Source organism: Cyprinus carpio, chromosome B8 (assembly GCF_018340385.1).
Source record: "Cyprinus carpio isolate SPL01 chromosome B8, ASM1834038v1, whole genome shotgun sequence".
Classification (NCBI taxonomy): domain Eukaryota; kingdom Metazoa; phylum Chordata; class Actinopteri; order Cypriniformes; family Cyprinidae; genus Cyprinus; species Cyprinus carpio.
The window spans coordinates 279,614-304,832 of NC_056604.1; the positions used below are offsets into that span (position 1 = coordinate 279,614).

At 37.1% G+C, this 25,219-nt stretch overlaps 1 protein-coding gene across 1 annotated transcript; it reads left to right on the forward strand.

Moving 5' to 3' along the window:
• The first annotated feature begins 4,470 nt into the window (after positions 1-4,470).
• On the forward strand, positions 4,471-21,963 carry LOC122138193 (long-chain-fatty-acid--CoA ligase ACSBG2-like). Its single transcript, XM_042729148.1, is given in 16 exon segments — positions 4,471-4,648; positions 7,831-7,969; positions 9,022-9,104; positions 10,578-10,691; positions 10,694-10,839; positions 13,601-13,689; positions 15,543-15,663; positions 16,039-16,119; positions 16,239-16,388; positions 16,507-16,683; positions 17,008-17,189; positions 17,965-18,207; positions 18,294-18,511; positions 18,657-18,796; positions 19,714-19,960; positions 20,080-21,963. Coding segments are annotated over 16 exon segments (2,256 nt in total). The 5' UTR covers positions 4,471-4,641; the 3' UTR covers positions 20,199-21,963.
• Positions 21,964-25,219: the final 3,256 nt, after the last annotated feature.

Sequence of the window (25,219 nt, forward strand, 5' to 3'; positions counted from 1 at the left end):
AAAGTCTGTCTTGGCAGTCTACTGCACATTTTTGGCAGAAAATATAAAAGTATTATGCTTTTTCAAACTACCAACTTTTGAATTGTTTTTTTTTTTTTTAACTTTGAGGACTTATATTTGTTTTGATTATTAAACGATTGTTGTTGTTGTTTAAAGTTTAATATCACACTGAGCTAATAAATAAGACCCTGAACGATTAAAAAAAATATATTATTATCATTATTATTATATAGTATCCCAGTTAAAATTGTGCTGGAAACATACAATGCATTCGTTTATTCTTAACACTATTTAGATTACGAATGTTTACGTGTTCAGAACCACGATGATCAAAGAGTGAGGTGCAGTATATAGTGTGAAACTGATTTCTCAGTTTTGGTGTTATTTCCATCACAATGAGCCCCCGATACAGTTGTTTTAGTTAGTGTACCTGGTTACCAAGGAGACGGCGGTGTAGCTGAAGAGCATGCTCGAGTTACTGAGTCCGTCCTCGCCGCGGCCTTGGAGTTACTCGGGAATCAAGACAAGTGAGCGGCAGGTGGCGCTTGAGAAATGATTGGCGCTCTCCACTCATGATGATGACTTTATGAGCAGGCGTGAGCTTCATGAGGTCAACCGGTGTGTGTTTCTCAGACAGTCTCACGCGTAAACACAAACAGACACATCAGCGTGCGTTATCTTTCTCTCTCATCGCGATTCACAACTGACTTCAAATCTATCTTTGAATCTGAAATTTGCATAAACCTTGCAGTGACAACTGTAACACCTGGAAATCCGGATATTTTTAACTAACGGTGAGTACGAAATTAAATATCTCAATGAGAATGTATTTGTGAGTGTTATATTAGTGACGCTAAAAGTTAAGTCTGTGATTGCTACTAGTTATTTGTGTTTACATTAGCCTAATTAGCGACCAAGCAAGACATTCCGATTGCTCAGGTTTCTGAAGCGTGAAACGTGCGAACACGTGCATGTCTGTCATACGCATGTCATATAATTTTAAATCTTTTATCAAGTCAAAAATAATTATATATATATATATATCTCGAAAAACTCAACTTCAGTGTGTTTTGCACTACATACGATATGTAACATTAAAAGAAATTAAGTAACATGCAGCTCTCAACACCTTTTTAATTTGTGATTGAGTCACAAATACAGTTTTTTAATTGCCTGGTAACCCTAGCAGCCACATCCCCGCGAGATTTGTAGTACAAACTGACGCTCGTAACCTTCCTCTGGAGACGCTTCTCTGCTGTGGCAGCGGCGCTGGGGATAGGATATTCGCTCAGCGGTCACGTGATCGCATGGCTATCCAGAGCCACGCCGTCATTGGCTGGTCGAAGGTCTGACTATGGTGGAGAGGAACATCACTGCAGTGTCACTTAAAATTACCACCGAATATTTACACTACCCTTGGTACTCAAAGGTAGACATGTTTGCCTATACGTGAGTAATGATTCCCGAGAAATGCAAATTGTCACCTATTGGGGTTTCTAGGATAGTCAAATGATGAGATCTTGAGTTGGTGTGGGGTTGTTGATGCAGTGAATGAAATGATCCGCTGCATTCAGAGTGAGTTAAACAGGCCACAGGAGACCACTGACTGAACATCAGGTAGTTTCCTTGAGGTTTAAGGGTCTGACTCATTCGGTTCAGTGCCCAAAGTAGTGCTGGGGATTTTTGTGCTGTGGAATCTTATCTCTGCCACACAATCAATAAATCAATCAAGGAACTGCAGCTTTCTTTCTCACAATTATGACATATTCTCTTGCATTTTACATGTCCAAATTGTGAGAGAAAAAAATCACAGTACCTTATTTATTTAATTATTATTTTTGGTGTGGGGGGGGGGGGGGTCAGAGTTTGTGAAATAAACTTGTAAAAAAAAGTTGGGGGAAAAGTCAGAATTGCAAAGTCGCAAATACCTTTTTATTTCAATGGCAGAAATAATCCTCTATGGTCAGAAGATCTTTGATTGCGGACAAGATGTTTCGTTTATTTACACTGTTTGTTTGTTTGTTTTTGGTGGAACCGTTATTTGTTTAGTAGATCCAACTAATAATATCATTGTTTATAGCTGAAAAATATAAGTTTATGGAAGTTAAATAGAATGAATAATTCTTTTAAAAGATTTGTTTATAAAGACTGATTTCATGCCCATGTATTTTCCAAGAATCCAGAAATTAAAAAATTGAGTTTCTTAATGAGTCAACAGAAATACTGTCATGTGTTCTACAATAGTAAACACTGGATAATAAACCATATGGTGGGTTGTGTTATCAGCGTCTGACACCACTCCTTTGGTAAATGTGTAAATAACATTCAAACAGTGACAGCTGGTTCAGATTTAATGGCGTAATGTAAATAATCTTTAGTAAATGGATTACTTAGTAACCATGGGGAAGGAAATATCTATTTTAATACATTATATAATATATATATATATATATATATATATATATATATATATATATATATATATATATATATATATATATATATATATTATATATTATATATATATAATATTTGATTACATCTTGTGCATTGATTTGCATGGAAGGACACTGAAGGAGGGACAATGATGTCAATGTGAACCTTTCCTGTTTCACAGGAAACTGCGCGCTTTTCCTGTTTGTGTGTGCAGGAGTAATTTCCTGTTCCTCTAAGTGAAGCTGGGAAATGTGTCATGGGAAAAGTTGTAGTACATCAGTCAGAATTTTACATGATGTGCTGCTTAACTTTAATACACATTTGGAATATTTGGTTTCTTGGTTTAGTTTCTTGATGTTTTCACATTACCATTTTTTGAAAGCTTTTAATTTCAGGTCATATGTGATCAAATAAGAACTCATGTATTAGTGAACTGTTGGGGTGAGGTTTACTAAAACTTTAACCAGTCACTGTTAAATGGACTCTACTATTTTTTTAGCATTATATAAAAAAATTGCTCTTTTTTCCTCCATTTAAATAACAGTATTCGGTGTGCACAAGGACAAAACAAGCAAGTCTCTGTAGTTTGTGGCATATTCTGTCCTTTTCTGTTGCTGCCAAATTACATTCACGTCCATAAATTTCTGAGACATTTTTTTATTTTTTTTAAAGAAAAATGTAGCTTCCTGCTTCAGTGCAACTAAAGTTAAGATGTAGATCTAGTGATATATGTATATATGTGTGTGTGTGTGTGTGTGTGTGTGTGTGTGTGTGTGTGTGTGCAGTTTCGACATGCCTGTGCTAAACTAAACTAACCTTTGTGGTCAGAAGCCTGCACTTCACATATATTTTATTATCTTTTACATATGGTTCAAACATCTCACCAAGGCTCCATTATTTGATCAAAATACAGTAAAAAAAACTGTTTGTGACTGTGAGATATAATTACAATTTAAAAGGACTTTTCTATTTGAATATATTTAAAAATGTAATTTATTCCTGTGATGGTAATCTGAATTTTCAGCATCATTACTCCAGTCTTTAGTGCATGATTCTTCAGAAATCATTCTAATATGCTTATGTGCTTAAGAAGCATTTCTTAATATAATCGATGTTGAAAACATTTTTGTGGAAGCCATGATGCTTAAAATGAGCAGCATTTATTTGAAATAGAAATCTTTTTTTTTAACAAAGGTTTTTTTCTGTGACTTTCAGCCGGTTTAATGCATCCTTGATTAAGAAAAGGATCAATTTCTTAAAAAAAATTCACAGACACAGGAATCTTTTCAATGCTAATGCAACAAATGAAGAGCAAAGTATGTGTAATTTGCATACCAGTGACACACAGTCCGCCACATACAGTAAAATTTTTTGAGTATTCAAAGTCATTTATCAAGTAAAATTAGACCATCTAAAGCAGCTTCAAGTTTATTCTGACCTAATTCTGTTCTTGTTTAAACCCTACTAAACATGCACAGCATCCTGTATACACATCTATGTAGTGCTTTTTTATATTTCTCATATGAGAACAGCTCATTGTAGGAAGCATTTGCTTGCACATCTCTTTCCATATTTAGTTTTTGGTTTCCTTGATTAGATGAGATGAACTCTTGAAGGTCAGCTAGCTGCACTTGTGGTTGCTCATACGACGAAGATGGCAAATTAGAGCAGAAAGCTCAAGCAGACTCATGTATGTAAATGCACAGCTGCACAATGTCAGCATTATTACGGCAGCTTGTAAACAGGACAGATGTGCGTTTGTGGGTTACGTGTCTATAGACTGATGTCAGTGCAGCTGTGCTGCTTTTGTTAGCTCATCTGCATTGGTTTGTATCATGTATGAGAGTGAGAGTGGCGTGCATGTTTTAAAGCTCCACCCCCTCCTGCCTTCAGTGGGTTGGTATGCCCTTATATGGGGGGTGAGTCTTGTGGGGTGAGAGATTTCAGCCAATCAGAGCATGAGGAGTGTTGTTGGTGAGGGGAGGGTGGAGGATACTGTAGGGGGTGATGGTGCCGGTTGAGGGTGTGGTTACGGAGGAGGGGAAAGCTCTGTGTTTGAAAATGAATGTGCTACATGCACATTTGTAGGGCGTGAGTAAGCGGCCATCATTTTGGAGTCAGGCGTTAAGGAAACCGCAGAAACGGGCATTTCATCTCCTGATACGGAAAAGCCAAAGACAGAGCAGTGTTTTCCAACCTGTAAAGATGCATTGTAAGTCCATTTTTGTTTTTAAGATGTTAAATGATGGTTTTATAGCAGCTAAAGTTGGTGAGAATGAATCACAGCCCTAAACACTGGGAGTTAGTTTCTAAAGCAACAGATCTGTGTTTGTGATGCGTGAATAATTTTTTGTATTCGATGTGTTTAGATCCGAATGGATGTGAATTGTGGTATGAATTTAGAGGTGTGGCCTCATTCACGCCGGGTGAGACGATTTTTACATATGAGCGATTTGGTTTCAGTGGAAATTTACATGCCTATATTTGTCAAACACAAGCTTCTTGTTTAAATAAATGAGAAAATGGGCACTGGAAACTTTTTAAGTGTCCTCTTCATCCGATTGTTCTTATGAGCAAGATCGCTGCTCTCTGTGCCGGCATACAGATGGTAATTTTTCGGGTGGGGGCTGAGTGTAGCCGACAGTTGCTGCCAGTATCAGCTGTGGAAACCCCTCCTTCTCCTGTCCTCTTGTTGAGTCCTGTATGTTAATGCCGGTTTTGACGGCCTGGTATGTATCGGCAGTAAATTACAGGATGTTTTTGTTGTCTGAGGTGGGGCTGACATGGTTTGCAAAACCCTTGTGTACACTCAAGGACATGGTGCTTATATTCTCCTATCATTCTGCTGGGTAGACACACTTGTAATATAATATTATATTATATATTTAATATATTTGAAAATGTAATTTATTTCTGTGATGGCAAAGCTGAACTGTCATTACTCCAGTCTACAGTATCACATTATCATTCAGAAATCATTCTAAGATGCTGATTATTATTGAAACCAGTTGTGATGTCAAAAGAATAGCATCTGTTTGAAATAAAAATCTTTTGTTACATTATAAATGTCTCTATAAAGGTCACATTTGATCATTTGTATTGTAGCATTCTAGATAAAATAATTATTTAAAAAAATCAAAATCTAAACTTAAACTGTCAGTGTAGGTCTCAGGTTGAGGCCAGTTCTCCTGATGCAAATTCACCAGGAATGTTGACAGAAAGTCCCTCAGCAGTCCCAGAGTGGAAAATACAGGACTACTGGAACCCACAAGCACCAAAGATGTTCCTGGACACCACATGGGGCTTTTTGAGCTATATATATACTATATAGACATTCTGAGATATGACAGACATTAATTCAAGGATGAAATTTCAACCAGTTGAACATCAGCTGATATATTAGTCATTAGGAAAGAAATATTGGGTTTTTGCTGCCAAGGCCATGTCGCACTATAAATGCAGTGTATCACTGTAGAGTGATGACATGGCCACTTATTCACAGCTTTGGACTTATCACATGACAGCAGATGACTGATTAAGATAAGATACAGAAATGAAGAGAGACTAAACTGGAATGTGCAGAATGAAGATGTGTATTTCTACATAATGAAATAACTGATAGTATTCAAGCATTTGAAAATTCAGGTTTTAATGTAAAGGTTGCTTGAGTTTTAAAAATCCAGATAAATGTCAAAGCTAGCTGACAGTGTAGTGTGGGAATCTTATGAATGTTCTAAAATGCTGATCAGTTACATCCTCACCCACCAGCTACAAGACACACAAGGGAACATCAGTCAAACCAGCAATGAGATGCAGTGTCACATGGGTTCAAAAATCTCAAATGAACCCTTTTGAATTTGACCACTATACCTTGAGTTTCCAGACAAGGGAGTCTATGAGGATGTTATCAGGCAAGCTGACGTCAGCCAAGACAAGGATTTGCATCTGCTATTGTTGAGTGCATGCTGAGAGTCAGCTGGGGCTGGAAGAGGTTAGAGAGTGTCTGTAAGGATCTCTTGCCATGGCACCTGCTGAGGGCAGATGAGGACTGCTCTGCTGGGAGGAAAGTTGCCAAGGTGAATTGATTGGAAATGTGGGGAAGGAAGAGGCTAAATCATTCTACTAAACCGAAATGTATTGGAGGTGTAGGTTAAGTGTTTCTACTAAACCGAATTTACATGAAAAGGGGTTTTCAAGCATCAAAACAATAAACAGTAGACACCCACTAAGATGTCATTCAGTGTAACAATAATGTGTTTTTTATAAAAAATATTGTCAGTACTACCACAGTTCTTGTTGCTCATTATTATAAAAAGTCACCATATTCATTATCTCATCCATAAAAAGCACCTAAAACCAAAACCTTTGTGCAAGAGCTCATGAAGCACAAGGCTGATGAATAGCACCAGGTTTGTTTTTCATGCCCTGGGTTTATTTCAGTCTCTCTTTCACTTTGTTCAGTACATCTGAAAGCCTGTTTTTCTTTGCGCTGGCAATATCTGATTGTTCTCATGTGAGCCCTGCTGCCAGAGCTCATTACAGAAGGGCAGCAGCGTCACTGGCATGTGTTTTCATGGCAGCGGTGTGTAAAAACAACATGCTGTTCTAAAGGTGCTGAGTTCAGGCTGTGGTATGGAGAGGGCAGAAGATAATATAATGGTGGGCAGCAATATTTTTCCGGCAATAGTGACGCGTTTCCTTTTTTCGGAAATGATACCATTACTGTTCAGTCCACCCTGAGAGATAAGGAGCCAGGGGCCATGTTTGGGAATTTTGTGGAATAATATGGTCATCTGCCTGAGCAATTGACCTTGTTATGGTTTCCAATAAGACTGTTTATTGAGGGTTGTTATAAAAGGTTGTATAAAATGAAGTGAAGGGAGACTAATCTGATTTTGGACAACTTGTTCCCAAAATTTGATATCATAGTGAATGATCTTCTTTGATTGAAGGGGGAAAAAACTGTTGATTTCATATGGGGAAACCCTACTGAAGAGAAGGGAAGGCCCCATCTGTTGAAATCATTTTCATGCTTTTTTGGCCATGTGACTGTCACATTGTCATTCGTGTGCTTACTTTTAGATTTAGGCTTTTACTCAACATCCTATTCACTGTTGAATTGTATAGTTCAAAATTAGCTGTTGACCATGCTTACTTGAGCATGAATTTTCTATAAATATTTAAAATCAACTCAGAGTAAATATAATGTAAAAAGTATTCATTTAGTTCTAATAATTTATCTTTTTATGTCTTAATTTCATATATGTCTCATTTGCAGTCATTAAATTGTATATATCTGTTAAAGCCCACCCTTCTCTCTAGATAATTACTTTAGGCGCTGAAAAAAACACCTTTTGAGTGCTACTCCTAACACTCTGTGTCTGTTCTCATTAGTGACTGCGTGTGAACCTACAGCCATGTCCACAGCTGTAGTGATGGACCATCCAGGAGCTGATGCGAGCCTCCTCCAGTCCTGTGGAACAGCAGACAGTCTCGCCTCCCTGGAAGATACCAGCGCCGAGTCTACGGCAAAGTCAGTTCCATTTCATTTCTTGTTTTGTGTGCAAATACACTTGCATGCATGCATGCAAACTAGGTCAGGTCTGCAACTAAATTCCCATTGATATTTATACGTACAAGCTTGACAAGCTTGATCAGCCACATTAGTTTTGTGTTTGTAAACAAAATATAAGGCATGTGGGATTGTTGTCATTGTATTAAAAACTGGTTGTGTTACCACTGGATGTTTGCCTGTGCCATGCCAGGTTCATAAAATAAAGATACTTTTAACATAATGACATGCATTATTACATCACTTTTTATGTCCCTTACAGTTGTGTAAAGCAAGTAAAATAAAATAGTATCAAGGAAAAAGAAGTAAGATAAAACAGAAAATAACTATTTTGTTATAATATATAACTTTTTTAATTTATAATTTTTCCTGTGATGGCAAAGCTGAATATTAAGCAGCCATTGCTCCAGTGTCACAATCTAAAATGCTAAGTTGTTGCTCAAGAAACTATTTATTATATATTTATAAACTAATTATTATCAGTGTTGGAAACAGTTGTGTTTCTTAATACAGTATGTTTGTTAAAACTGTAATGTTTTTATATTACAGTATTTATTTGGAATATTTTTGTAACATTAAAAATGTCTTTAATGTCACTTTTGATCAAATGAATGCATTCTTTATGAATAAAGGTATTAATTTCTTTCCAAAAACAAAAATCACTAACCCTAAACTTTTGAACATTAGTGTATGTCAGACTGTATGAAATGCAGTACGTCTTAAGAATTTATTTTAAAAGCACTGATAACATAGACATTAAATTTCACATAGACGAACAACTGTCATGTGACTTCACTGCAAGGTAAATGTAATCAACGCTTATATGCATAAAAGACCACAAGTTTTGCACTATGGTGAAAGACATTAACACTCATTTGACTCATTGCTCACAGAATAATGTAAGTAATGTAAGATGATACTTATGGCTGTCTGAGAGAGAGATGAAACTATTTAAACTCCAGAATGATGCTTGTCTGGAAAAGTCATTATTCGATTTCCTGATTTCCTCACAGTGAGTCATCGGAGGAGGAATCAGCATGTGCCAGAGAAGAGCAATCAAATACCAAAGCCCAACAGACCACGCACACAGAATCAGGTGAGATCACACACTCTCGCTGCTTTACAAACACTCGCAAATCACTTTAAACTCACAAACACTTGGGTGAAAAGGTGTTGTAACTCTCGCTCATACACGCACATAAGACCGTAACCACCATTTTGAACACATGCCATATACATCTTTTTGAGGCCCCAAAACCACCATGTGTGCATTCAGTTCTGCACTACACAGATAAAGAGCAGAGCGATGAAAAGCTGGCCAGAGCACTAACCCACAACTTGCAGCTCAATGTTCCTCAGTGTTTTCATCATGAAAACTCTAATGCAACCTCAACTTTTGGAGAACTTGAGATCAGTAGGGCCTTTGAGTGCTCAGTAGAGCAATTGTTTAAAAGGACGCTTCTGTCCCTATGCAAACTAACTTCCCTTTCCTTTCACTGCAGGATGACAATGTTTTTATAGTAATTTTACAGTCACATATGAGTTAAACAGTTGTAGAGCAATTTGAAAGCAACTCATGTGTGAACTTCCAGAAGTTCCATCGCTCTGCTGTTGTCTGTCATGTTTACATAAGATAACAGAGCTTTGAATGAGGTCATCAAGTCACATGACCTTGGATTACAGGTCAAGCTGCTGTGATGGCTTTGTTTTTCTATTTCAAACGGTTTTGCAGAAGTCAGCATATAGTTATAGGTTTATCAGACTGACGCCGCACAGGACGTTGTACAGTTATAGGGTGGCTTTCTTCCCCTTTCATGCACCGCTGCAAAATCAGTCAAAATAAATTCCTGTAGATATTATTTTCTTTAACTATTTTTGTTTTTTAATGTGAAGTTTGTCATTTCTGCTCCTTTTGCCAAAGCAAAAATTGTTTCCAAGCAAGTACTCCTGCCATAAACCCTTGCAACTGGTGAAATAAACAGATTCAATTTTGTTTTCTAGTGAAAACACTTCACCTTTAAATTTGAACTGTTCGCAAAAAAGTTGTGCTGTTGGCATGAAAATACGGTGTCACTTTCTGAAAGAGTTTGCATACTGATATGTGCTCTGCTTTTGAAGCCTCATCAGAAACTCTGTGCTAGTGAGTGTATACTGGATACTAGTGATGAATGGGGTGAAAGTGTCGATAGTGTGTCACTAAAAACATCTGATTTAAAAAACAGATGCTGCAGCAGAAATTCTTTATCTTCTGTGCAAACGAAAAGACCACACAGACACTTCAGACTTTAGAAACTGTGCACAGAAACACACAACATAGATACTAGAACAGATTTCACTACCAATGAAGTTTTACTGTGTTGCTCTTTGAATATAATAGTTTATACAGTGTTTATTATTCAGCATTGTTATATCTCAAAGTACTACCTGATACCATAACTGTACCATGTTACTCATACAGAACTGTTTTATACGGGTTGTCTGGTTACAGTTGTGTGATTAAAAGATAATCAGACAACACTGTCCAAAATAAATAGTTATTAATGGCAATAAATGGCTGTTCCCTTTGTAGGTGCCACCCCTCGTCCCGACTCACTCTCCCTGCCTGCTAAGGGCACAGAGCTCTGGACTACACACAGGGATGGAGAGGTGAAGCTCAGGATGGGTGAGTCCGTCCCTGAGGCTGAACCCGTGTGAACCAGATGTTTACTTCTACGGTCCAACGCTTTGGCAACTACAACGCACTAGGCTGGAAAGATGGAGAGCAGTGGAAAACCATGACATACAACGAGTACTACAAGTCTTGCCGCACTGCTGCCAAGAGCTTCCTCAAGGTGAGGACTGTTAAATCAGGTTTTTTATACTACATACTATTTTAACAAAATATCATAGCGAGTAAGACTGACATGTAAACCAGCAAAAATCACATCAGTGTTCAATACATCACTCAGAACCAATTGTGACAGACTGGCAACTAGCCTAAAACTCTTTCACACTGATACTGTTGAGCCCTAATTGTAATACAGTTGGAAAACATACTAAAGGTGAGAAGCATTAACAGGCTGAGTTTTGAGTCTAGCACCTTGGTAGCATAACAGATTTGACCCATGGCTTTCTATTGTTTAGCAATTGAGTAACTAGTAATTTTCATTATCTTCTTGCGGTCGCTGTTGAGATTATGGCTGTTTAGCATTACAGTCTTCTCTAAAATGAGTCGCTAATGTCCCTGATAAAAGGAATGTTTTTATGTCAGAGGTACCTGATAACAAACACTTAAAACCTAATAAACACACATAATCTGATGTAACTGTTATTGAGATCACAGACAGACCTCATGCAGTCAGTGTTGTGTCCTTGAATAAAGCATTTGACCTCAGGTTACCTCCGGGAGAAAGTGCCAGCAATAAGTGCACTGTGTGATAAGGTGTGTTGTTACTGTTATTGTTTCACCACAATTTCAAAAGACAAAAATAAGAAATATTTTGAATAAAGAAAAATAATTCCTTTTTTGCCATTTTAATTCCTTTCCATTATGGTAATGAAAATTGTTTATGTTCACATTAAATTAATAAGTATTAGGATGGATGTTCTAAAATGGGCTTCATTTTCTTTATTCAAAATATATAATTTCATATTTTGACTTTTGCTTTTGGTGTGTAATATGACCTGGACATGTTTTTGAATCGTGCACAACCCAGTCAGAGCCAGATTTTAGTCCCTCAGTTGTGCAGCTTGAGGATATTTGGCCACAGTACCTGAGAATAGTTTCTCTCTCCAGCTGGAGGCTTTTGTTTATCGTCTTCAGTTTTTCCATGCCCAGTCTCTATGGATGAAGTTCAACTCCCAACTGGTCACGCTCTCCCTGTGGGGAACAGTTCGTCATGCCTGGCGGCCAATGTGGGCAGATTTCCATGGTTTTGTTTATGGAGAAACTAAAAAGGAGTGTAACTTGTACGACTCAAACCCTATGGGAGTGGTTCAGATTGAGTTGTGTATACCCTATCCCAGCGGTTCCCAATCCCAGTCCTTGCATGTCTCTCTTAGTTAACACCTGATCATCATATAACCAGCTCATTAGAACATGAACTGCGTTCTGATTGATATGATTCCTACACAGTGTTCATTGCTCTCTACTCCCTGAGCAGGAGAAATCCATTCAAGTTTACTTCACTTCAGAACATTCATTCATGGATTTGCGCTGCCCAGCTTCTTTACACACAGACGAGTGTGACATCATATGCCTCTGTAAATACATTTTGAACTCACATCACACACACTTTAATGCCCTTTGAATGGAACATGAGCACACTCGTTTCGAACTGGAATCATGGCGGAATATCCGGTGATGTCCACTTCGCAGGGCACTTACAGTCGAATAGAACAAACATGGTACGTGCTAAGAGATGCATACGAAATATGAAGAGCTGGGGGGGAGCAAGGATTGAGCAAGGATTGGGAAACGCTGCCCTAGGCAGCATAAACACAAAAGAAAGACATCACGAAAGAGATGTTAGATGACACGGCATGCGTCATATTTTGGCTGATGTGACTTTAAAGGGCACCTATAATGCCCCTTTTTACAAGATGTAATATTGGTCTTGGGTGTCCCCAGAATGTGTCTGTGAAGTTTCAACTCAAAATACCCCACAGATCATTTATTATAACAGCTGGAAAATGTTGTTTTTTGGGTGTCTAAAAAAGAGCTGTTTTGGAGTGTATCGCTTTAAATGCGAATTACCTACATATTTCCGCCCCATCTCCAGAAGAGAGCGTTGCGTATACGTCTCTCTGCATTGCATATCTACAGCAATAAACTGCTGGTAGAAGCATCTTAACTGAGAGTGAGAGAACCAGTGTTTAGTCATACATGTGGGAAGCCAAATGCACTGAAAGTGGGACGAAACAGCACGATGTTACAGAGTTCGCACCATGCTGACCTGTCATCGACGAGGATCAACTGACCGATCAGTGCGACCGCGCTACCGAACGAATCTCCCGCAATGAATGCCGCAAACTAATCTCACAAGCGTGACGCTGATCAGTTAAAAAAATACTTAATGTACGTACACAAATACGTTTAAAAGGCTAAGCACTATAATGACACACTGCCAACACACATTTATGTCCAAACACCATGTAAAAGTGGATTTTGCATAATAGGTGCCCTTTAAATTTCAAATATGATGCAGCTTGGCACATTCATCCATATTCATCCATTCATCCATATATATAAACAAGTCTGTTTTACAAAAGAATAATTATTTTAATAATTTATTTTAATACTGGGTCTTTTTACCAAACTGCTTCACAAATTGTTTATCTCCAAGTCTTCTTGCAAAACTTTGTTTGAGAATTGGATGACCTTTTGGAGTTAATGAACTAGCAAACATCTTAAACAGATAAATGGCAGTATTTAACTAAACACTTATTTAACTGCAAAAATGTGGGACTTCTTGGAATACTTAAAAGCGATAACTCAAACAATTTCATCTTTTACATGCAAACAATACATTATGCCTCAAATCGGGCCTGCGATTTGAAATTTTGGTTTGAAATGTTTATGTACACATGCTAACTGTGTGTATATGTTCACAGCTTGGTCTGGAGCGGTACCACGGCGTCGGTATCCTTGGGTTTAACTCAGCTGAGTGGTTTATTGCTGACATCGGGGCTATTTTAGCTGGGTAAGTGTTTATTGTTAGGATGTTTACACTCTGTCCTTTTTGATTGTTCAAATCAAACATAAACATACATGCATTCTACTGTCATAACCCTTGATCGGAAACACGGCCATGTTTGTCCCAAACAAAGCTTTAATCATTTTCATCAAAAAGTGGCTCTGCTGTGCCATAAACTGTCCAGCTGCCTTTATGACTTTAGTGAAGACGGATGGTTGAAGTACAACCTGTACTTGTTAAACATCATCATATTGTCTGAGTTGGTAAACATCAGGCATGTGATCAGCTAGAGACAAAAAAGAAGGAAAATATGACCACGCCCCAAGCCACGCCCCATCACTCATTATTAAAAATATACATTTTAGCACATTAAAACATATATCTTATATTGTAAAAATACATACTGTCCTGTAAAAAAATAAAAAGCAGCATTTAATAATCGTGACAACAATATAATAACATATTATAATAAAGTACTATAATATATTATAGTAAAGTATATAGAATTATTATTATAATTAAAGTACCTGCCAGAAATTTGGAAAGATTACAATTATTAATGATTTTGAAATAACTATCTTCTGCTCATCAAGGCTGAATTTATTTGATCAAAATAAAGTTAAAAAAAAAAGAAATATTGTGAAATATTATTACAAATACAAAATAAGTTTTGAATTGTAATATATTATAACATGTTATGTTATTACTGTGATGCAAAGCAGAATTTTCTTCATCATTACTCCAGTTTTCAGTGTCACATGACCTTTTAGAAATCATTACAGTTTGTTTGCCTCTCAAGAAACATTTCTGATTATTATCAATGTTGAAAACAATTTTGCTGCTTCCTATTTTGTGTGGAAATGATGATGCACTTTATTTTTCAGGGTTGTTTGATAAAAATAAAGTTTAATGAACAGCATTTATTTGCATTTATCAAATATATTAATTAAATTCGTTAATGCCTTTATCAAATAGAAATCATTTTAAATGTCTACACTCACTTTTTGTCACTTTCATGCTTGATTTATTAATTTGTTTCTCTTTTTTAAATCTTATACAAATGTTTGAGTGGTATCATTGTTTCCACAAAAATACTAAGCAGCAAAACTGTTTTTAACACTGATAATAATAAGAAATGTTTCTTGAGCAACAAATCAGCATATTAGAATGATTTCTGAAGATCATGTGACACTGAAACTTCTTTTTGTTAACAACAACAGATTTATAAACGTTTCTAATGATGAATGTTGTGCACCAACAGTGAATCGAAATTAAAAACAGTCCTGTAACAGCAGACATGTAGCACGTCACACTACAGTCTATTATATAATTACAGCACAACCGTTGTGAATTTTATGACAGCACTAGCCATCTCAAATTCTCTCCGTCTTTCATAAATTTATAAGGGTCGAGTGGTTTTGTGCGTTTATTCTGTTATTGTTTTCTCGTTTGGTGCTTTTGAATGCTCTGAACTGTCCTGCAGATGATGCTGCGAGCTCGTGCAGCGCTCTCAGGAGCATTCCGTCTATGATGATCCTTTTTGCAGTTTATTTAGGTAATCGCTTAAGGCCATTTGCGTTATTTCAATCATCATGCAGTAACCAACCTCCCCCATAAAAAAGAAAAAAAAAACATCGGATCAATGCAAATCACATGGGTCGTCCCTCAGAGGTTGGAAAATACAGAAATCCATATTTATATGGAAAAATCACATCCCTAATACATATAGGTGGAGTCAGAATGGTGGGAATGATGTTAAAGTTTGAAGTTGTTTCCTGTTATAGAACTGCTCGCCCTTTTGGTTACAGTTTTAACAGACTTAAGGATGTTTATTGAGGGATTCTGTATGCCGTTGGCAGGGGGTTTGCTGTGGGCATCTACACCACCAACTCATCCGAGGCGTGCCAGTATGTGGCGGAGAACTGCCAGGCCAACATCCTTGTGGTGGAAAACCACAAACAGCTTCAGAAGATCTTGCAGGTAATGAGAGTGAAGGACCTATTTCCAAATGATCCTATCTAGAACCTTTTCTAAATACACTCAGATCAGAACTTTTATCTACACTACTATTCAGAAGTTTTTACACTGTGATATTATTTTTAAGCTACAGTAGTTAAACACATGTATGCCCTAAATCTCATAATTCATAAATGTTAATTGCCCTGTCTTTTGTCAGTATGATTGTATGAAGTATACAGATAAAGAGAAAAAAAATACAGTGCCAGTTCTCAGATCTTGAGAATGATCTTCAGGGTCTCTAGTTTAATCAGACATTCAGTACCTGCTGATTAAACACATCTGCTGTAGGCTTTTCCCTGATGATCTCTTATTCTGTGTCTGTGCACTTTATTTCAGGTCCAGGACAAATTACCGCACCTAAAAGCCATTATCCAATACAAAGATGAGCTGAAAGAGAAAAAGCCCAATCTCTACACGGTACATTTGATTAGTCAAATATTTCAATGCAGCTCTCAGACCTTAATCTTTCTGTTTTAATCCCCCTCCATTACTAATTGAAATCTGACATTTGCTATGTAAATATCCGATGCACACAGTGGGCAGAGTTTATGGAGCTGGGCCGCGATGAGCCTGATGCTCAGCTGGATGATATCATCAGCTCCCAGAAACCCAATCAGTGCTGCACACTGATCTACACATCCGGAACCACGGGCCAGCCGAAGGGAGTCATGCTTAGTCACGACAATGTGAGTTGAATGCAAAACATAGCCCATATTTAACCCACATCTTCCATAACTCAAAAACAAGGGTTTACATGAGTCACCAGTCATTCTCAGCACTAAAATGTTCTCTCTCCTCCTGTAGCTCACATGGACAGCATTTGCAACCGGCCGAGATGTGAGCCTGACAGATGCAGATAAGCTACAGGAAGTGGTCGTGAGTTACCTGCCACTCAGCCATATTGCTGCACAGATGATTGACATCTGGCTTCCCATGATAGCAGGAGGAGTCACGTACTTTGCACAGCCTGATGCACTAAAGGTACCCTTACATAATGCAGATCTGCTGATATTATATTAAAACGCGTGTATGATGTGTCTCCTGTGATCTGTAGAAGCTGAGCATGTGATATCTGTAGTGTCTCAATCTGTGGGTTTCAGTGTAGCGCTACAGTGCTGTTTTATATTAGAGTCATTGATTTAGGATCACAGGGACAGAAACTGATATGACATACCTGATTGTCTCACCTGATATATCCCTGGCTGTGTCAGCTGATGTTGGCATATACACGTGAACATGAACTCTTTGGCAAACCATGCTGAGACTGCTTACATGCGTATTAATAGAAGTCACTGTATGTTCCAGGGCTCTTTGGCTAACACTCTACGAGAGATACGGCCTACTGCGTTCATGGGTGTGCCGCGAGTGTGGGAGAAGATGCAGGAAAAGATGAAGTCGATTGGAGCCAAATCCTCCACCGTGCGCCGGAAGGTGGCATCCTGGGCCAAAGATGTGGGTCTGCAGACCAACCTCAACAAAATGGAGCTGTATGTACACACACACACACACACACACACATACACAGACACAAAACAAGGTAGAAATATTTATTCACAATAGTGACTAACATTAATTAAGGTGATTAAGATTTTTAACTTTTTTTAATTTTTGTATTTATTTTATGTACTTACTGTAGATCCAAAAGTCTGAGACTACACTGAAAATCTGGGATTCAAAATCTGGGTTAAACCTGTTTTAAGAAACTTGAAATGTTTAAAATTAAGGAATAAAATAAATTATTAAAATAAAATTTATATTAAAAATACTTGTGAAGTTAGATTTCATTATTTTAAAAATAAATAAAAACCCAAACTGTGTCTAGGCAAGTTGACTTAAGTGGAAAAAATAAAATGCTACAAAAAAGTAAAATATGGCTCTTAATTTATCTATTTTGAACCTTGTTTTAGAAATTTGAAACATTTAAAAAATGTTAATGATTTAAATCATTAAAAAAAATCCTAGAACAATTAATACTACTTAATAAAAGTAAAATATTAAAATATTTATTATATCAAGCATATTTGTAATGTGAGATTTCATTCCTAAATCATAAAATACTAATAAATTAAAGACTTTTTAAAATTTTCAAGCAAACTTTTATTCTGCTAATATTGATTTAAATCTAAAATTATATTAAATTAGAAAAAAAAAAAGATTTGTTACGAATATTGATACATCATTTAGTGACATTTTATAACATGAAATAATGTTAGTATAAACTGTAGGCGGTTTTAATAAAGAGAAATGATCTTGTGTCCTCAGTAATGGCAGCCTGTCCAGAAAGCCATTAAACTATCGACTGGCGAAGCGTCTGGTGTTCCGGAAGGTTCGGAAGGCGCTGGGACTGGATCGCTGTACGAGGTGCTACACGGGAGCAGCTCCCATAACCAAAGACACGCTGGAGTTTTTCCTCAGTCTGGACATACCTCTGTTTGAGCTCTACGGCATGAGCGAGAGCTCTGGACCGCACACCATCTCACTGTCCGATGCCTTCAGACTCACCAGGTACGGAATCCTTCAGTTGTTTAAAGCTAGTTTAGTCACTTCAGCTTGAACTTCTAGTTTATTTCTCACTTGCATCTCTTTCTCAGCTGTGGAAAGGTGATTCCAGGCTGCAAGACGAAGATCTTCAACCCTGATGCCGATGGCAATGGAGAGATTTGTTTCTGGGGCCGTCATGTGTTCATGGGCTACTTGAATATGCCTGATAAAACCGAAGAGGCTCTGGATGCAGATGGCTGGCTGCACTCAGGTGACCTCGGAAAACACGACCAGGATGACTTCCTGTTTATCACCGGACGCATTAAAGGTAATGACCATCAATCGAAAACAGATTTGTGCCTCCTCTTATTCACTGGAACTGAAAGCACTGAGCAGTTTATAATTTCACTTTAACACAGATTTCAATGTGATTTTGTCAGGTGCATGTAATGAAGTTTATTTTTGTGTTCCAGAACTGATTATCACAGCCGGAGGTGAAAATATTCCCCCAGTGCCTATTGAGGATGCTGTTAAAGAGGTCGTTCCGCTCATCAGCAATGCAATGCTTATCGGAGACAAGAGAAAGTTCCTCTCCATGCTGCTCACCATTAAGGTATCAGTACAGGGCAGACAACCCCAATACAAACTTCTGTGTTAAGGTTGTCCACTAGTGCTATATGACTCTTTTTCACCCAAAATCTCAACAGCTGTGTTTTTTTTCCCTCAGATAACTGAGACAAACCGCCTGTTGCATTGTGCCTGCTTAGGAAACATTTTTAAACATAGTTCATGACTAAAGGAAAAATTTATTCAACATTATTGATTCATTTTTAATGGCCTTCTTGTGTAATCCTAGCCGATGTCATGCTCTCCTGAACGTGAATGCTCTAAATCTAATCAGAACATCTCATCCAAGGGCTCTTACAAAAAGAGAATTGGGTTATGTAAGATAACATTCATTTTAAAGATGCATGAGTACATTTTTAATACACTCTAATAAGATCATATCAGTATAATCAAGCGATAAATGGTTTAAGCGTTATCAAACAGCAGCCGCTGCCAACTAGTGGACAGTGAGTGTAACTACATGTTCTGCGGGTTTTCTCGGAATCACTGCGCCCCCTGGTGGCAACCAACAGTACTAAAAAACTGTATCTGTATCTAATTATTATCTAATAACTGTATCTGTATCTAATTAGTGGCGTTTGTTAAGGCAAGTGAGCACTAGTACTTAATAAATACTTAATGTTGCTCATATAATGTTTCCTTGGGTGTGTAACTTGCCCCGTACCATTGTATTCTGATATGAATAATGACTCAAAAATGGTGTATTTTGTGTATTGGAAATCACAACAACACCTTCACATCATGACGGAGTGCTTTGCACACGCGAGCCCAATTTAGACTTAAACTGCGATTTAACGTTACTTAAAATATTGACGGGGAAATGTTTTAATAAAAGACGTTTTTACTCCAATATACATAACTTACTGTTATAAAATGCTGATGGCGCTTCTTTTTTGCTCTCAGTGTCAGGTAAACAACGAAACGGGCGCTCCCGAAGACGAACTGACCCCTGAGGCGGTGGAGTTGTGTCGTAAACTCGGCAGCAACGCCACGCGAGTCAGCGAGATCGCCGGTGGCCGTGACCGAGTCGTACACACGGCTATTCAAGAAGGCATCAACCGCGTCAATGAGAAAGCCACTTCTAACGCCCAGCGCATCCAGAAATGGACCGTTTTGGAGAAGGATTTCTCTATCCCTGGCGGAGAGCTGGGTAAGTTTCAGAGTAATTCACTTTTTGTGTGTTATTTAAGGCTTTTGTTAGTAAGGATTTTATATTGATTAAGGTCTATTAAGGCTGTTTGTTTAGCTGTTTTAAACTCTCTCACACAGGGCCCACGATGAAGCTCAAGAGGCCAGTGGTCATGAAGATGTACAAAGACCAGATTGAGAACTTTTACAAAGAAGTCTTGACCCCAACCACCCCAGACAACCCTCTGCCTCCTAAATAGGTGTCCAACAAAAGGCCTTGTCACCCACTTCAGAGATAGGAGACAAAGGGACTGACATGGTATAAAAAACCCCACACACACTTACATAGGAACACCACTCAGACCTTGTGTCCATTTTTTAGTTAATATTTGTTTAGGGTTTTGAAATTATCGTTTATTTCATGCTGTTTACATTTTTCTGTATTATAGCAAGAAGGAAAACATGTTTATATAAAACAAAAAAGCCATTTGTGAATTTGACTTTTTTTATTTTTGTGGTGATTTACTATTTATTTTCTTGCATAATTATAATTTTTTGAGCCATGTTCTTGATTTATATGTAAGTGCAGGTGACTTGAATGTCTGTGTTCAAAGATGCCAGTTAATTTATGGTTACATTTATCAACAAAGTTTGAGAAATCTTAATACCTAACAAGCAAACTTACACATCAGGCATGACTGAATACATTGAGAAAAGCATTTTGTGGTTGTGCTCTTTCGTCAACGGCACTGCTGCCACCAAAAACACTGACGGTTTAAAGGAAACTAGGTAGATCATTTAGCAAGACTCCATATAAGCCATAAATGTTTCTGTTTGTTTGTTTTTTGTAACCAAATGTGTAATTTGAATGTTTATTTCGTTTATGCAGTTGTTGGTTAATTTTGTCATTTGAAGTTCTTTGTAAAATGAAATCTGTTATATAGTGTAAATACATATTGCATACATTTGTTTTTCTGATTTGATGCTTTGCTGCGTCAATCCTCAAAGTAGCAAGAGGTTGGATGTCATGCAGTCTTTATGAAAAACCATATAATATGGATTGAGAGAACAGGTTAATATTTATCTTATGAAAAAAGGGATATGAAGGAGCTGGTATGAGGAGGTCAGAATTTGATTAACCAAGCTATGTTGCATTATTTTTTGCTTTGCATGTGCAATAAGGATATTTGGACCAAAAATATAACTGATTTTATTTAAATTGTAGACTGCAGAGTAAAAATGATAACAATGCAATATAAAAAAGCATATGGGTTGATCAAAGAGGTTAAATGATGTAAATTGGGAAGTGCTATTTAATCAGTCAAGTGCTTGAATATATAAAAACAACTGCAAATCACTTAATGCAAACCCAAAGATATGATTTCCTTCTTTAAATAGATTAGTTTTATCTCACTAAAAAGCTTTTCTCAAATACTGGACCTGTTACTTAAGTGTGTATACTCTCTGACTGCATAGCATGACCACAGCGAGGCCTTTTTGTGAATAAGACTTTTAGTTTAATTTGTGCATGTAATGAGACAAGTTGTTTGTTCAATTAGAATTGGTGAGAATGAAGGTAGAGCTAGTAAGTGATTTCCTTTCTTCCATCTGGGATTTCTATTATGGTTTCAACTAAATTACTTCTTTTTCAAAATACACTTACATTAAAAAAAAAAAGAAAAAGATTTGTTTCTTTTTAGACAAAATACTGTGACTGTTTAATGCAAGTCTGATCTAGATTTGGACCAGCTTGAAGGGCAGTCCATTTAGAAATGTGTAAACATGAACATGATGTGAAGTCTCAGACTGTGGAAAGGTGGTACCCTGGTTTTACCTGACTCTGAAAACTCAATTGGGTGAAAATTTGTGGTGTAGTGTGATGTTAATGGTTTCTGAAACGTGCATGTCATTGTTGAAACTGGATTACTGAACATTGTTGATTTGGGCAGATGGAACTCTAGGTTTCTAGTTGTATTTATGTGTGAATTATCCCTCTACTGGACAATAAATGTAATATAACCATGATCAAATCTTGAAGGGTCTTGTTCTTTAACTTGAAATGAATATTAATTGGTCACCAGGATCAAAAATAGCTCATAGCTGACTAGGCATATGTCTTGTGTATAGTGTAATTTCAATGGAATACAGCTAGTAACTACCCTTCCAGATGCTTCCATACTTTGGCTAAATTTGTATGATTATTGTAGGTTTTTTTTTTTTTTTTTTAAAGATAATTCAAAAAATTTGATCAGATGATGAGTTTGTAATAATTGTTAACCTAGGGTGATTTATTACCACAATGTGTATCAGGGCTTCATAAACCTGGGTTAAAAATTTGTTTACAAATTAATAGAAACAGTGAGGATGCATTGAACTGAGAAAAAAGTGGCAGTACAGACACGAGACACAAGATTTAGATTTCAAATAAATGCTTTAAATTCCATAAAAATTAGTGCTGTTAAATGATTAATCGCGATTAATCACATTCAAAATAAATTTCTGTTTACAGAATACGTGTAATGTGAATATTTATTATGTATACATAAATACACACACATGCATGTATATATTTTAAGAAAAATGTTTATGTATTAAATTTATACATAATATGAATTATATAAATATACATATAAACATGCAAATACATGCAAATATTTTCAAAATATATACATGCATGTGTGTGTGTGTGTGTATTTATATATAAATAGTAAATATACACAGTAAGCTTTTGTTTTGGATGCGATTAATCGCTTGACAGCACTACTAAAAATACTTTTAAAATGTATCACAGTTTCTACAAAAAACATTAAGCAGAAGAACGTAATATAAAATGTTTTTTAAGGACCAAATAAGTATATGAGGATGATTTCTGAAGGATCATGTGACGCTGAAGACTAGACTTATGGCTGCTGAAAATTCAGCTTATCCATCACAGGAATAAATTACTTTAAAATAAATAAATAAATAAATAAATTGCAATGATATGTCACAATAGTACTGTTTTACCTGACTTTTCATCAGATAAATAATTGTAAATATTCATATAAATAATCCGCAATAAATGTAACGCTAATACAACGCTTAAACTGAGATTTCTAAAGATGATTGAGCAGTCACGATGGCTCCAACAATGAAACCTAAGTAATAAAAGACGCCATGAACAGTACTCAATTGACTTTATTCATAATATGATTTTGCAATAAAAACATAAAAAGTAACATCTTTTGCCCTTATGACAACTTGCATCAAATGGCCACATGGTGGCATTGTATGCCAAGTTTAACACGTCATACTAAAGGTTACTCTTCTGTTCAGATCACGGAAGGTTTTCTACCACGTTATCAGAACATATGTAAAAACCCAGACCTCCCCAAACCCCACGGAAAAATACAGCAAGTTCTTCCGCGCTCACAAACACAAATAAAACCACCACTGACTGACAAAAGACAGCTCTCTGAGCCTTTTATGCAGTATTAACCGTCGTTTAATGTTTCCTCAGACTCGCCCACTGTCTACTATACATGTGTATCTGTGTAATAGGACTGTCTGAAATATTTGCCCCTCCATTAGTGTTACTTTGCTGCATCCCATGTACAAAACACAGAGGTATCCTGCTGAAAAGAAGAAGAAGAAAAAAAGGAGCTTAAACCAAGTGGTCTTAGCTTGTTTTAACCGTGTGACAAGTGCCTAAAACCACTCTAAGACAAGCAAACCAGCTTTTCAGCACGGTTTAAATCAAATATATTAACAAATACTTGTTCATTTCGCAAATCTGCAGTCCTCCTCTTGTAGTGTATAATAATGAGGCTACAACAAAACAGATGCTAGATGTCAACTTGTAGTAAATTCAACTTGATATACATACACACCCTGCCATGAACTCATAAATTGGCCTGACGTAGCATTTTCAAGTTCTGATGGTCACGTTACAGTCTATGATGATGTATTGTGCTGATACAGAAAAAAAAACAAAAAAAAAACTAAAATTCCTTACAAACTGGCATTTCTTGACACAATAGTTGACAAATTAATATCATATTGCATGTAAATATTGTATAAAACTATTAAAAATACAATTTAGACAATTAAGTACTTGACCGTCATCAACAAAGCCAAAAGTGCAGAGGTACATAAATAAAAAATAACCCCCTCAAATAATATTAAAAAAAAAGAAGCAACAACAGGGTGTTGTCTTTTCCAGAGCTGCCACTCAAGTTCAGCGAACTCCACCCCCTTTTTGCCTTGTGTCCCGCCTCTTTATGACAGGCTGACCTGAACCAGTATCCGGTCAAAGGTTAAAGTTCACACACCAAAAACTGGGAGTCAAAAGTTCACGCACATGACACTCAAGCATTCTCTTGCTGAAAACCGCACAAATATGCTAAATCAGTACAAAGTCTTAAACATTTTTGTTCGTTACGATTCAGACGAATCAGCTGGAGATTCAAAACCCGTGCAAACGACACTCCCAGACTCTCGCAGGGTGAAGTTAAGGGCATGTGGTCTGCAGCTCAGGCCACGGAGCCTCTTAAAGCTATTAGCATAACAATGGACACAGAGGTGAAGTCAGTCAAGTCGAGATATAGTCGCTCTGCGAGAGAGTCAGAGTCAGAAGCACAGTGAATCTACAGACTGCTGTTTCAGGGGCCACATGAGAGGAAAACAGCACATCTCGTCCTTTTCTTTTATCTCTCCCGCTTAGTCTAATGAATGAACCAGATAAGATGACAGAAAACACAGAGATCAACACAGATTTCCAAATACTTTCACAAGCTGCACTAGCAATGCACGACATTTAAGTTCTAAGGCCCATTTGGCGAACACATAAATGAGGATTGATACATATTGGCATACAAATCGGAATCTTCCCGGGATGATATCCAGGGATCCCACATATATAGAAGGATGACTAAAGTCGGAGTGAAAGATAACACTGCGGTAATTCCTAAGAGCACAAATGAGATGGTGTGAAAAAGGCACTAAGACTAGCCCTAGAAGATAAACAGCGATACATTCATGGCTCGTGCGGGGCTTCCTTTTTCCGACCACAATCAAAAAATACCTTGAAAAACATTGGTACAAAAATAAAATATAAAAGGTTGCAACCTTTGATGCATCAGTGCGTAATGCTACCGGGAGACTTTTTTTTTTTTTTCTTTGCGGCTGATTCTAATGTGACCTCTAGCAGTTGCTGGCCCGTTAAGGCGGCGAAGAAGTGTTGTAGTGTTGGTACATACAGCTGCACTTCCTTCTCAAAATACTGTACGTTTCACAATCCTTT